The following is a 14,391-nucleotide window of genomic DNA, read 5'->3' as shown; positions in this document are numbered from 1 at the left end:
CCTCTGAAACAGCAATGAAACGGCGAACAGCCGGGCATGACTCGACAGAAGGTTTGTTTCCCAGCCAGGCTACGCAGCCCCCGCGGATTATCGGACTGATAAGGGGTGCAGTATGTGTGTGGGTTATTCATGAGGTGTGCGGGTTTGTGTCGTGAATTCACGACACTGCCTTTTCCGACAACGCGTCAGAGATGTAGTTTTTCAGCCTAGCGCAGTCACGTGACACTACACCAAAAAGCACCGCTTTAATTTGCAGGTGAAAAGGCCGCCCACAAGCCCCCCCCCCCCCCCCCAAAAAGTGTTTCTCCACTGTTTCTTCTGTTCGTCTTCACCTTCAGCACCGTGTCAGGATGAAAAAAAAAACACTAGTTCACACTCACTGTATTCGAGTTTCACATTCACACTGTAATTGCAAACTAACACATTCCCCAGTTAAACATGGGGCCCTGAAACACAGCCAAACATACATACTTCCGCACTGGGGGTCGTGTCTCACTTTCTCCGAACGCGACACGCAAAAAAACGACAGACCACGTGATCGAACGTTCGATGTTTTCAGGCACCAATAACACAACATAACACATAACATCAACAGCTACAAACACCCACGCCATTGATCCGTGCCAGATCAATCCTTTCACTCTACAAGTACCACTAAAGACTAGGGCTACTACTTCTTCAGGAACAACCACGTCTAGTGTCTATCCACTAAACAGGAAGCTTTATTTGAAAAAAAAAAGTAAAAAAAAAAATAAAACTTGTTACGCATACCCTGATTTTTTTTTCCTGTTTTACAACCCGTTTTATATATCCACTTGAACAACAAGGTCAAGAACAAGTAGAAGACACTTGTTCGAGGAAAAAGCGAAGCAATGATGAACTACTCCATAGACCAGGGGAACGTCTCCTCAGCCGCCTTGAGGAAAAGGAGAACCCTCAAGAAATCGATCAATTTTTCAATCATGATTGTTGGGGAAAGTGGCTCGGGAAGGTCGACTTTGATCAACACGTTATGCGGAGGCAATTCGATTGTCCCCACGTCCTCCACCATCAAGGATAACCCTTTCACGAGAAAACTCACTTTGAGACACGAAAATGTCGAGTTGGAGGACAACGAAGGGCACAAGATTAGTCTCAACATCATTGATACCCCGAACTTTGCCAATCAAATCAACTGCAACGACGACTTCAGAATCATTGTTGATTTCATCCGCCATCAGTTTGACGAGGTGTTGTTGGAAGAGTCTCGCGTTAAACGGAACCCCAGGTTCAAAGACGGCAGAATCCACATTTTAATCTATCTTATTAATCCCACGGGCCACGGCTTGTCGGAAATTGATGTGAAATTCTTGAAGCACATCAACAACTTGGCCAATATAATACCCGTGATCTCGAAAGCCGACTCGTTGACAAGAGAAGAGTTGAAGCTAAATAAACGGTTGATCTTGGAAGATCTAGAAAATTACGGAATCAATTACTACAAATTCAACGAGTACGAATACGAAAAGGACTACATTGACGATGAAATTATTGAATACAACAAGTACTTGAACTCACTTTTGCCGTTTGCCATCATTGGCGCAAATGAGTATAGAAAGAACCCAGGGCCAGAAGCAGGCGCGCAGCACGAAGGCGACGAAGATGACGAGGCCGACGATATTATCAAATTGAGAGTGTTGAACAGCGACCTCAAGCCCATTAATATCGATGACCCCGAAGTGAATGACTTTACCATTTTGAAAAATGTCATACTCATCACCCACTTGAATGAGTTTAAGGATTTGACCCACGATCAAATATACGAAAACTATAGAACCGAGGCATTATCTGGTAAACAGTTCCATTACATGAACAAGAACACCTCGGATGACGGAAGCTATAGATCGTACACAGCAAGCACCCAGAACTTGGAGAATTTGAATAATGGCAACGGTACAATTAATGGACTGAGTAACGGCCATCACTTGGGCAACGGTCCCGAAAGTGCCAACTCCTCCGACTACTTGAAGAAGGAAGAACAAATCAGATTGGAAGAGGAGAGATTGAGGAAGTTTGAAGAAAGAGTGCACCAGGACTTGATAAACAAGAGACAGGAGTTGCAAGATAGGGAAAATGAGTTGAAGGAGATTGAAAAGAGGCTATTAGCAGAGGGTTTGAAGTTGAATGAAAATGGCGATGTAGTTAAAGTTGGCGAAGATTGAAAAAACAAAAGAGCCATTTCCGTGTATGTGTCGGTGTGTATAGCTGGCTATTAGTTTGAGTATGCTATTAAGGTAAATCTTTTGGGCTTGAACCAGTAGCATCTGGTACTCTTCTCATGGTTGTTGTTCAAGGTTGTTGAAAAAAAAATCTATGCGCATCCACTCGTTCAACACCTAGGGCCGAGCCAAACAAAAAAATTTTCAGATCTCCATATCAGGGCTCTACACGTTGGATGAGCACCAACCACCACGAACAGCAATGTTTTCGAGGCTACTATCCCTGCCAATGAGGCACTCAGCAAGATCACAGCTTGCAAGGAACCCCATGCGAACCGCAGTGACGCAATCGAAAGAAGCCAGAGACGAGACCCGAAGACAAAAGGACAAGGAAAAGAAGCGCAAATTGAAAGAAGAGCTCAAGTTCCAAAACATGGAAGACTTGCCTGACCACCCGTTGCACATGTCGATCGCGGACGCTTTAAACACCATCAGGTCGATCAACATCGGTAAGCCTGCGGAAAAGACCAATATCGCCTGCAACTTGTTTGTGCGCCAAGAGCAAGGCGCGAGCCCCATTAATGAAACGATCAATATCCCGTTCCCCGTGCTGAAAAAGACCAAGCCTGTGGTGTTCACGTCCGACGCGGGTTTCATTGAGGAGTTGAAGGATGTAGTTGACCCGCAGCATATCGGAGGGCGCGAACTCTTGGCGAAGTTCAGCGAGGGGAAATTGGACGCGAGTGCTTTCACGCATGCCTTCGCCACGAGCGACATGGAGAAGGACTTGAAGTCGGTGGCGAGGATCTTGGGGCCCGCGGGGTTGATGCCCTCGAAGAAACGAGGCACGGTGACGGACTCGCCGCTGGATGTGTTGAAGATTGTGCGATCGTTTCAGATTAAACAGAAGAATGGACATGTGTCTTTCTTGGTTGGCAACTGCACTTTTAGCGATTACCAGATTATGAAGAATTTAAAGGCTATCAGTGACGCGATTCACAAGACTATTGATGACCCCAGCACTAAGAAAAAGACGAGAACGGGGCATTGTTATATCAGTTCAGCCCATAGTCCTAGTTTGGTCATTGACTTTAAGCCGTAATCATGTGGTGGGGAGAGTTAGAGGTTAGGATGTAATAGTAGATGGGAAGCGGAGTAGCCTTGTAAATAAATATATATATATGTATATATATATATTAAAGAGGAGGGAATGCTAGTTGGATTTCTCTGATTTTGCTGTGGTTGCTGGAGGTTGTTGCACTTGCGATGGTGATTGCGGTTCGAATATTAGCGTGATTGAAGCATATGCAATCATCAACCAAACGGGGAACCAACCCAACGCGAAAATAAACCACGTCCAGCTTTGCAAATCGGCCCAAGCTTGGATTAGACTGGAAAGGACATCTTTGTAACCGATGAACACCCCACCCACGTATAAAATCAAGAATGGGTTGGATACGACCAAACACAAGACAGCCAACACTCTATTCTTTCTAATCAACGTTGGAAGAAAAGTCAACGGCAACGCCAATAACCCAAGTGTAAAGGCCAATGCAAAATGAACAATCAATAGCGCAGCAATGAGCAATGACATGATTAGCAACCCCAACGCAATCACGAAATAGCTCATGGTTCTGTTTAAAACGGAGGCCCGGGAAACAATCACACCGCCAACGACCAGGAGCGCAAGGGATACCGGCTGGAAAAGCTCGACTGAATACTGCGGTATCACAAGTGCTGTTACAACACAGCTGGTTTCAATGATGACCACCAACATCAACAATTTGGTCAAGTGTTGCGGTATTTCGCGCAAGTCAATCTTGGAGTTCAAGATGGCGTCGAGGAACCCAATGGCATAAGTCAAAGCCAACGTCACCGCTGCGGGCAAATACGTTCCAATCGAAACAAAGTGCTTGGGACTCAACATCAAGTAGAAAAAAAAAGACTGGTGGAATTTCTCCAATAGATTATTCACTGATCTAAAAGTGGAATCGATGATCCGTCCAAACTGGGTCACATCGTGCCCCTGGTTACCGCGCGCCTTGATTGTGAAAGCTTGGATCTGCCAGCCGGAAAATGCCTCGTGCCCATGAACATCGGTTAACCCTGCAGTGACCAATTTGAAAATCCCCTTGAACAACGTCTTTAATCTGTTTTCGTAACTTTGCTCCTTCCCGCTGATGCCTTGTAAGCTGCAACTTATCCCCTCGTGGTGGCTAATCAAGTTGGCGGTGTTGAGCAAGTCCAAGTTGGGCAATTGGCCATTCAACCCTTCGTAGAACATGTCATAGTATGCAAAATAATCTCCTTGTTTACCGTACTCCACGACTATCGCCGCTTCAATCGACCCCGCCGTGTCGTCCAACGTCGTGTGATACGCTTCGACCCACGACCGCAAACTTCTTGCGCCATCAGGCGGGATCACCAAGATGATGTTCTTGGACCACACCGAGATACGCTGGAAATATCTCATTAGAGCCACGCCCAAACTCATGCCGCCTTCATTAAACTCTGAATCCGAATTGATCCAGGGCACAACTAGCGCCATGGCCTCGGTGTTTTCGCCTCGTGGAGCGTGCATTATTGCATACATGGTGTCTTCATGGTACGATACTTGTAGTCCCAAATCAAGTAGCCATTCGCTGATAACTTGGTTTCTGCGGTGCAAGTCTTGTTCATGTTCAAGTTTGGCGACTTCTTCACGGTACCCACGCACTATGTTCCACTCGCTCTCTCTGAAATAGGAGTGCACCTGGCTTGGCATCAACGCGTTTTCCGAGATGTAGCAGTTGCGGAAATTGCCCAGCTGGGGTAATGTCAAGAGCCATACTAGACTCGAAACGGCGAATAAGAATGAAATTTGAGGTAGAAGTCCCACTGCTTTGGGGATGAGACCCAATTTATGGATCTTCCGTATCACATTCTCCGCCAATGCCATCTCGAAATCCTCTGGTTGTGTTCTGGCTGGTGGTGCTTGGAGGAGACGTGTTATTGCTATCGACGTGGTGTTTATTTTTCAACCCGCCATGAATTTGAAAAAGTTGAAAAAAGCGCATCATTGCAAATTGCGAAAATGCATCGAGGAAGGGACTTCGGGTGGCCTCCCCGGCATGCCTGTAATGGGGGAACTCACATATAAACAGCTCCAGAGACAACTACGAAGACTACCGTTGCCCACAGCGGTACTTCGAGACGCAACGAGGTTCGTCAAGAAGGATTTCAAGTATGGCGCAGCCAAAAAATTCCACGCGATATTCACCGAGATCCTCGTCAACGAGCAATACAAGGATCAGATTCCGAAATTCCTAGATTTGGTATACAAATACCATAAGCCAAAGTGGTTGAAGCGGTTTATGCATGCTCACTATATGAGTCTCAAAGCGCATTGGCCCGTGGTTCACTTGATCGATGAAGTGACAAAGGATCCCGGATTGCTTGCGACTTACCATGGCAGGATCGAAAAACCGTTTCTGGTGTTGGAGCATGTTAAGTTTGACCCGGCTGAAGAGGAACATAAAGAGCGTCGCACACCACTACCGCTCATGAAACACTACGGTGACCAAAAAGATGAAGTTGGCGGTATGGTAAAACAAGTCGAAACCTTGTACAGTTTTCTAACAAGGGGAAGCACTTTGGGCTTGACCAAGCTTCCATTTGAAATCATATTCGCTCCTTCGAAATTGGGCTTGCCTATGTATCCCACCGGTAGAGACATGGAGTTGAAAAGGAAAGTCACTCATGTGAAACACACCATTGAAGCGAACCTACCCATGATGAAGACCGGCCTAGACGGCTTGATCAAGGCTTGTGAGTCGCCCATCAACAAGAACTTCTATAAGCACTTGAGACGGACTCGTGAGGATGAGAGCGTGCCGCACCAGGTGAAGAAATTGATTAGAAAGGAGGAAGTGGTTGGAGATGATTATTTCCGCGACATTTTAGCGATGTACTTGCGCCAGCAGTACTGGCACGATAAGGAAAATTCAAACTACCGCATGAACCTCGACTCGATAAAATGAAAATAAACAAAATCAGCTAATTTGGAAAATGGCATAGTTGACCTTCATCTCATCGGCGAGACATATGTAGGATGAGTTCAACTTGATCAATCTTGGTTTAAACTGCAAGGTTGGTAACGTGATCAGGATTGAAGACGACGAGTTGATGATTAGAATCTGGTCCTGGGTTAGTGCCACTAGGTCATTACTCCGGTGTTCATAGGTGATGATGTTTGGAATCGTTGCGAGGATGGAGATGGGCGTTGATATGATCAACGACGATGCTTCGTTCAAGTACGTAATGACGGTTTGGCCCTCCCATTCGGATGATTGAAGGTTGGTGTGGCTCGGTAGATCTAGCTTCTGCAAAGGTCGAATTGAGATGATGGAAGTTTTATGCGTATGGTTGACTTGGGAAAGGACTTTGCTAAACATGTTGCAAAGTTGCTGGTGTGAATCGGATAAGCTAATGCTACTGCTAGTACCACCACCACCACCACTGCTTTTTCTAGATGAAATGAAATCCAAATCAATATCAAAATGCGTGAGTAGTTTAGGTTTCGACATATCCTTGAGTATATAGGTGAGAATATTCGTGGGCGAGTAATTCATGCTCCACTCTTTTTCTTCCAAAGTATCAAGCAAAGTTTTCAACCACACCAAAAACTCATCGAAATTCTCCAAGTGAGCTTTCAAGTCAAAGAGCACCTGGTAGTAGTTCTTGAAACGGGCCGTGCTTTCCTCCAAGACAAGTTCGAGATACTCGATATCCAACCCCAACACATTGCTCCACTTGCATATTCCAACCAACTTGTTCAACAAGGCAATCACCCGTTCCATGGGCGAGATGAGGTACCTGTAAATCCGCTTAACGGCGCTATCCCGCATCGTCTCGTGGAGTTTCATGAGTCGTTTATACCCACGCTCGCCCAATTGGTTCACCCAGAAATCCTTTGTCGAATTGCAAATTAGATGCGTAGTCAACACTTCGCACAAGGTCTTTTCCGCCTTGCCTCCCGTTTGTTCGTCAAAATTAGCCAAATATCGATCGAGCAAGGTGAAAAAGGGTTTAATCTCCTCTTCGCCAAGTTTGCCAACTTCCAACTTGATCCTCTCAAAGATTGCAAACACGTGGCACAAGATGACAATCAGATCAACGTACAATCTAGTCGATGAGACATTAAATTCAACGCTGACTAAATTCAGCTCTTGATCCAAGTAGACTTGACTAAACAAGTCCGATTTCAACTGTCGTGTCATCTTGTGCTGTGTCTCCTTCCGCACACTAACAACCTTGTTGAAATTGAAACTGATACCGCCACGAGTATCACTAATGGCCAAATACTCCAAAGTGTACTCCAAGTCCCATATCTGGGGCAAGTTTCTCAACACAACGTCATCCATTTCAAACGGCGTGCTATTCCAATTGATCAACCCCACATCCTGAAACCCGTTCTCTATACTCTTGACCAACGTGCCATCATTGACATCGTAGATCCGCACACTGTGATCAGCCCCTGAAATGCAGCAAAAGTGCTCATGGAACACAATGTCCAAGATCGTGGTCTTGTTGTTGATGGAGTACAATCGCTCTCCGTCGATGCGATAGCACCATACCGACGTGCGGTTCATGGTTTTGAGAAGGAGATTGAGCAGCGGGCACCACGTGAGTATCGACTGCCGGTCATTGGAAAAGGGGAGTTTGCCCGAGTGAAGAAGCGATATGGTGGAGTTGGACATTTACCCTTGTGGGGCTTGCATGGGAGTACCGTCGCGTGTAGTGACATCTCATGAAAACAAAGAGAGTGAGAAGTGAGCCGCACTGAGTGCGGCGTTTTCGATGTCCAATGCTTACCCTTCCACCCTAGAGATCAGATCAGATTGAAGCATTGTACTGTGAGGGACTCCAAGCTCGATCCCATGCAAGGAAGTCTAGAAGAAAAGAACAAAAAATTGTTAATGTGCTACTCTATTCCGTCAACTATTGGGACTGACGAACTCCACTAACGATATCGTCGACTCTCAACAACAAGCAAGCACTCTCAATGGCAGTCTTGATGGACTGCTGTTTAATCACCTCGGGTTCCCAGATCCCGTACTCTTCCATGTTGACCATCTTGCCGTTTTCTCCATCGATACCAAAAGTGTAATGGCCCAGGGCCTGTTTGGCTCTCAACTGCGACAACTCCTTGATTGGGTTACCTCCGCAGTTTTGAATCAAGGTTCTGGGAATCACTTCAAAAGCATCAGCAACTGCTTGGTATGGGTACTGCTCCACTCCCTGGATGGTCTTGGCCTTTTCTGATAATCTCACGCTGCAAGCCATTTCCGTGGCGCCGCCTCCGGGACTCAATGATGGCGCAAACATGACGTTTCTCGTGACTGCCATTGCGTCGTGTAGGTTTCTCTCGACTTCGTTCAAGATATCCTTTGAAGCGCCTCTCAATATGATTGTGCATGCTTGAGGGTCTTTGCATTTGTAGAGGTAGGAAAAGTATTCATCGCCAATCAACTCGACTTTGAACTCTCCGCATTTTGTTCCAACGTCGGATTCTTTCAAGTCTTCGACTCTGTTGACTATAGTTGCCCCCGTGGCTCTTGCGATTCTGTTGTTGTCGGATTTTTTAACTCTTCTCAATGTCGAGACACCGCCTTTCAATAGATAGTGTTGAGCCAAGTCGCTGACACCCTTTTCGGTGATCACCAAGTCGGGCTTGAATTCTAGGAGCTGGTCACACAAGGCCTTGACTTGCTCTTCTTCAATCTGCAATATCCTGTTCCAGTCTTCTTCCTTTGTGATTTCAATGTTTGTTTGCGACTCGCCCTTTTTGTACTCCAAGGGGCAGTCCAACAAGATGACTCGCGGGTTCTCAATGTGTCTCTTCATCTTGGGGTGGACAACGTCCTTGTTCAACAAAACGCCATCTAGCACCTCTGACTCTTCAACTTCTCCACCGGGGATCTTTTCAATTCTCACATACCTCTTGACGTCAATCTCCTTGTGGTCTCCGTTTTCAATGGTCACGGTTCTCACAGCTTTCAAGCTCAATTGGCACATCTTCTCCGACCATTTGTTAATGTACTTGGTGCCAATCGAAGCCTGAATAAGCTTGATCATCGCCTTGTCGTTGTCGATATCGACGGGTCTAGATACTTCGTGAATGACATCCAAGGCATCTTTCAACGCCTGCTTAAGAGCCTTGATGATGATGACAGGGTGGATGTTTCTCTCAATGTAAGGGAACGTCTGCGCAAGAATCTCACCGGCTAAAATTATCACCGTGGTTGTTCCATCGCCAACTTCCTCGTCCTGAGTTCTCGATAACTCAATCATTGATTTCGCAGCCGGGTGCGACACGTCGATTTCTCGCAAGATGGCATGGCCATCGTTGGTCAAAACAATGCCTCCCATGGGATCCAACAACATCTTGAGCATCGCCTTGGGACCCAAACATGTTCTGATGATGTCGGCAACCGCTTTTGCCGCTGTGATGTTGGCAACTTGTGCCTGTCTCCCAGTTTGTCTCTGAGTAGACGTGTTCAAATAAACAACCGGCGCTTGCATTTTCCTCGTTGCTTCGCTTTCAAATTTTCAAAAGACACCAATAGACTAACAACAACGCGTGATATCTGCAAAATTGAGCTGGCCTTGGGTATGAAGGAGGTTGAACTTCGTACTGAAAAGTGGTTGATGTGTTGAAGTTTGACCTCGTATTTTTTTCTCTTCTCACGGGGCTCTTTTTTTTCATCCCTTCGTTCTTCCGTCTTCGATCTCAATCTTGGTGGCAGAAAGCCGCACGATCAGGTACGCAAGGTTGAAACCAGTCACGAAAGAGCCCAGCTTGTGGAGTGACGATAGAAGATAGTGGCAATGGCGGACCTCGATGGGTACGTGAACCTTCATTTCACCAGTTTGGATGATTTGGAAACAATTGACGCAAAGGTTGAGGAGTTGAGCGCAAGGCAGAACCGAATCAAGGAGGTTACATCTGACAAGCTCAAGCCCCGGTCCTATGTGTCTGATCTGACGGAGCTGCAGCAAGAACTGTTGCGGCCTCAAGTTGACGTTGAAAAATTGCAAGATGCGGTGAGCAAGGTCAAGTGCGTTTTATCGACGGTGATTGGCGGGAGTGACGACAACAGCGTGAGAGAGAGTTGCGACAATGTCGAGGCCTTGATCCAGGAGTTTGGCCCGTTGCCATTGTTTGTCAATTTGCATGGTCAGTTGCAGACGAAATTGGAGGCGCAAGGCGCTGTCTCGTATTTGGAGAGATATGGTGATGTCGAGGGCAAATTGCAAGCCGATTTGTCGCTCAGCGAGCTTGAACAAGTTGCTCGCGAGGTCGACAGCCTCGGTGATGTGACTTTGATCAGCAAGCTAGAGAGCAAGATTGGAGACGAGAAGCACAAGTTGGTGCTGCAGCAAAAGAAATTGCAGCGGGAGAGCAAGTGGCTAAATGACAGCAGCATTTCGCGGAGTGAATTGACATCGCTATCAAAAGTATTTGACCAGCTTATAAAGCTACAAGCGATCAAGAACACCCCCAGCTACCCGGCACGATGGTGGGCGGTGGACTTGCTATTGGAGCCGTTCAAGTTCAAGTTTGACTACCATTTCACCTCGCCGAATAAGGAGACAAACAAGTTGTCCAAACCCGAGTGGGCCTTAGACTACGTCGAGACTTTTCTCGAGGAAAACTTGTCTTTATTGAGCAATATTGTTGACGACACATTTAAGAGTTTACATCGGATTGGCACCTATGAAATCATCACCTCCTTATTGCACCTTGTGCGGCAGAAAATCACCAAGATGATCCACGCCATCAATGCAAAAATTGATGATGATGGTGGTGATGATGCTGCAACCGATAGGAAAACTTTGGAAAAGTTTGGAAGGCTCTTATCTCATTTGATTTTCGAGACGTCAACCTTTGATCAGAAGTTGAGAAACAAATACAAGTACAACCCGTTTATTACCAACTTCAATGACCCTGTTACTCTCAAGTGGACGGGGCTAACTGGAGATGTGCTATTGGATGACCCCCACACGGTGGACGTTTGGCTTAATTTTGAGAATGCGTTGGCAACAAAGAGATTCAAAGCGGAAATCTTGGGTGCCGACGACGCTTTCAAGATTGACTTTGACTACCAGGCTCGTGAATATTACAAAGGGGAGTTTAAGGGCCACCACCACCACCAACTCGAGGGCTACTTGCGTCCCACTTATTCTGCATACGGCGTATCTAAACTCATCAACAATCTAAACTCACATTTCCAAACCCTAGCCATTGTCAAATTCCAGTTGCAATATGTATCCAAGATTCAATTGAACCTTCTTGATTCGTACCTCGACGCAATCCAACGCCAATTTGAGATTTACATTGACAAATACAATTCCAAAAGTGTCATGAACATGATCCCGGGGGCCATGAACGAGGATGCAGTCGCAAAGGAAGCTCTTGAGCACGAAAAGCAGCTACTAGCCAATATTGAAAAACTTACAGAGATATTCTGTTCTACAAAGTTCTTAATCAATTGCATGGAAGTTTGGGGTGAGGAGTTGATTTTTGTCCAGTTGTGGAATATGTACCGGACGTTACAGGCGGATCCTGACCACGTTGACGATTCTGAGGGAATCTTTGGAAATCTATTACAGAGGTACGACAAGCTACTAACTAAAACTGTCAACACCTACGTGGCCCTTTTCAAAACAGAAATCAAGCAATTGTTGAAAAAATACGTCAACTCGAGCCAATGGGAAATACCAGCGTCACAGAGCACGGACATGACCCCGTCGTCGGAGTTGAACCCTTTGGTGAATGCCTTGCCCACATACCTTCAAGTGATCTCAAGATCACTTTCGCAATTGGAATATTTTGCAATCTCGGACGCGGTGGTGGGGATAGTTTGCGACTTGTTGTACGAGTTTATCCTTACAAACAACCACTTTTCAAAAAAGGGCGTGGACCAGTTGATTGTTGACTTTGGCTACGTGATCACGTCCTTGCAGTATGCCTTGTCGCTCAACTCGAGAAGGACAAGCGTCGTATCTGGAGACACCCGGCCTTTGTCAAGTGACGACAACGAGATGTACGTAAAAGTCGCCCAAGCCATTGACTTGTTGGACTCGATGGAAGTGGAACGAGCCAAGAAGTTGAGCAAAACTAGCGACTCCGACTCAGGGGAAATGAAAGCGTTGAGACTGGAATATGGTCATCATTTGCTGCAGTTTAGCAATGCTGATATTAAAGACTTGTTAGGTAGAATAGTGCTGAAATGAATAAGTGTCTTGGCCCAGCCCTTGAGGTTCCGAGCGTCGTAGACCTATTCCCTTTCTTACTCCTTTCTTACTCCTTTCTTACTCTTTCCCATCTCTCAAATGAGCTCCTCCCTTCCCCTAGAGATAGTACATCTCGTGCAATCCCCATGGAAAGTCACGTGTAGGCCATCAATGGTGCCACGCCAAAAAAAGGAACGCGAGAATCTGCGCGGGGGGAACCCTCTTCTCTTTGGTTTATTTACACTTGAACACCCATCTCAGAGAGCCAAACCAGCCAAACCTGAACGCCCATACGGACAATGTCGTTGATACGGAAAAGAGTACGTCTTCGCATTTACAGGTTTGCCTACTGTCTGATCTCAAATGACTAACCATCTATTTAGAAGCTACTCGAGACGCAAGATCTAGAGCCCACGGCCAAGACTCAACCTACCATTGAATCCACCACCAGCAAGGAACGCACGCCGATAGCCAAGCTATACAGCACACGAACGCCGCCGCAGGCAGCACTCACGATCCCGCACCAGCAACGCGTCGTGATTGGGCGCAGCAAGACGTGCGACGTGCAGATTCTGGGGTTGGACGTGTCGTCGCGTCACTGCAGCTTGAACTTGGTATGTTTGCCGCAGTCTGATTCGCAGCGCGAGTACATGGACTTGTGTGACTTGTCTTCGAACGGGATGTGGGTCAATGGCGAGCGGATGGATGGCGCGGGCAGTGCTGTAGTTTTGAAGAGCGGGGATAAGTTGACGTTTGCCAAGACGGGCGGAAGCTGGATCTTTCGGTATAATGTCGATGGAGAAGGTGAGGAAGGGGAGGGAAATACGTCGGATGTGATGGTGGAGCAGAGCGCGAAGAAGAGAAAGACGACGCGGAGATTATCGTTTTTCGACGAGTACATCTTGGGCCGGCAATTGGGGTCGGGCCATTACGCCGTCGTGAAAGAGGCACGATGCAAACGCACGGGCGAGGTTGTCGCCGTCAAGATCTTCCACCCAAACAAGACCGGCAAGCTGGAAGAAGAAGCCAAGTTGCAACAAGAAATGAACTTACTCCTAGCTATCAACCACCCCAACATAGTCCAGTACCGTGGCCACTATACTGAACCCCACCTGAACTCCACTACAAACACGTATTTGGTGCTTGAGAAGATGAACAGCGGCGAGTTGTTCCAGCGCATTATCAACAAGACGAGGTTGGGCGCCGCGGAAACGCGAGCGATTTTCACTCAGTTGCTCGCGGGACTCAAATACTTGCACGATCGAGATATAATCCATCGCGACATCAAGCCCGAGAACATCTTGCTCGATATCGTGCCGCGTAAACATGCAGATGAAAGACAGTTGGGGCCATGGGACCCCGAGGAGATTGACGTTCGTGTGAAGATTGCCGATTTCGGCTTGGCCAAGTTTATCGGCAAGTTGAAATTCACCAATACCTTATGTGGCACCCCCGCCTACGTGGCCCCGGAGATCTTGAGGTTACAGGATAAGAGAAACTATCTGACGAAAGTTGATCTATGGTCGAGTGGAGTCTTGCTTTATGTGTGTCTAAGCGGGTTTCCTCCGTTTAGCGATGAGTTGGCGCCACCAAATATGAAGGAACAGATCTTGCTGGGGAAATACGCGTTCTACTCTCCTTATTTTGATGATATTAGTGATACGGCGTTGGACTTGATCACCAATTTGTTGAAGGTTGATCCTGCTGATAGGTTTAATGTCGATGAAACTTTGAATCACGAGTGGTTTACCGAGAAGGACTAAGAAAAGTCATAAATACACACACGTATATGTTTATATATTGAAATACCCCGTCACTTACAGAATTTGAACAAGGGCGTCATTATAAGAGCAGCCTACTTTTAATCGTGAAATCAAATGATCAAAAAAAAAAAAAGGTCTAGCTATCTATGCAC

General features: G+C 46.5%; 8 protein-coding genes across 8 annotated transcripts; 5 read left to right on the top strand and 3 right to left on the bottom strand. All coding sequences in view use genetic code 12, as the record gives it.

Moving 5' to 3' along the window:
- Positions 1-872: 872 nt before the first annotated feature.
- LODBEIA_P54640 (uncharacterized protein) lies at positions 873-2,201 on the top strand (the record flags this gene model as incomplete). The annotated part of the gene is made up of 1 exon (XM_066975799.1): positions 873-2,201. The coding sequence occupies one exon, from the start codon at positions 873-875 to the stop codon at positions 2,199-2,201; it is 1,329 nt and encodes a 442-aa protein (XP_066832402.1).
- Positions 2,202-2,460: 259 nt separating this feature from the next.
- Positions 2,461-3,300, top strand: LODBEIA_P54630 (mitochondrial 54S ribosomal protein uL1m; the record flags this gene model as incomplete). Its single annotated transcript, XM_066975798.1, has 1 exon — positions 2,461-3,300. One exon carries the CDS (start codon positions 2,461-2,463, stop codon positions 3,298-3,300), a length of 840 nt encoding a protein of 279 aa, XP_066832401.1.
- A 111-nt stretch (positions 3,301-3,411) lies between these two features.
- On the bottom strand, positions 3,412-5,136 carry LODBEIA_P54620 (uncharacterized protein; the record flags this gene model as incomplete). Its single annotated transcript, XM_066975797.1, has 1 exon — positions 3,412-5,136. The coding sequence occupies one exon, from the start codon at positions 5,134-5,136 to the stop codon at positions 3,412-3,414; it is 1,725 nt and encodes a 574-aa protein (XP_066832400.1).
- An 88-nt stretch (positions 5,137-5,224) lies between these two features.
- LODBEIA_P54610 (uncharacterized protein) lies at positions 5,225-6,217 on the top strand (the record flags this gene model as incomplete). Its single annotated transcript, XM_066975796.1, has 1 exon — positions 5,225-6,217. The coding sequence occupies one exon, from the start codon at positions 5,225-5,227 to the stop codon at positions 6,215-6,217; it is 993 nt and encodes a 330-aa protein (XP_066832399.1).
- A 12-nt stretch (positions 6,218-6,229) lies between these two features.
- LODBEIA_P54600 (uncharacterized protein) lies at positions 6,230-7,936 on the bottom strand (the record flags this gene model as incomplete). The annotated part of the gene is made up of 1 exon (XM_066975795.1): positions 6,230-7,936. The coding sequence occupies one exon, from the start codon at positions 7,934-7,936 to the stop codon at positions 6,230-6,232; it is 1,707 nt and encodes a 568-aa protein (XP_066832398.1).
- A 241-nt stretch (positions 7,937-8,177) lies between these two features.
- Positions 8,178-9,761, bottom strand: LODBEIA_P54590 (uncharacterized protein; the record flags this gene model as incomplete). The annotated part of the gene is made up of 1 exon (XM_066975793.1): positions 8,178-9,761. One exon carries the CDS (start codon positions 9,759-9,761, stop codon positions 8,178-8,180), a length of 1,584 nt encoding a protein of 527 aa, XP_066832397.1.
- A 306-nt stretch (positions 9,762-10,067) lies between these two features.
- On the top strand, positions 10,068-12,476 carry LODBEIA_P54580 (uncharacterized protein; the record flags this gene model as incomplete). The annotated part of the gene is made up of 1 exon (XM_066975792.1): positions 10,068-12,476. One exon carries the CDS (start codon positions 10,068-10,070, stop codon positions 12,474-12,476), a length of 2,409 nt encoding a protein of 802 aa, XP_066832396.1.
- Positions 12,477-12,775: 299 nt separating this feature from the next.
- On the top strand, positions 12,776-14,239 carry LODBEIA_P54570 (uncharacterized protein; the record flags this gene model as incomplete). The annotated part of the gene is made up of 2 exons (XM_066975791.1): positions 12,776-12,796; positions 12,860-14,239. The coding sequence occupies 2 exons, from the start codon at positions 12,776-12,778 to the stop codon at positions 14,237-14,239; spliced, it is 1,401 nt and encodes a 466-aa protein (XP_066832395.1).
- Between the last annotated feature and the right edge of the window lie 152 nt (positions 14,240-14,391).

The sequence above is a fragment of the Lodderomyces beijingensis genome, assembly GCF_963989305.1.
Source record: "Lodderomyces beijingensis strain CBS 14171 genome assembly, chromosome: 7".
NCBI classification, from domain to species: Eukaryota; Fungi; Ascomycota; class Pichiomycetes; order Serinales; family Debaryomycetaceae; genus Lodderomyces; species Lodderomyces beijingensis.
The sequence above is the reverse complement of the archived record's forward strand: the minus strand, read 5'-3'. Positions and strand labels throughout refer to the sequence as shown.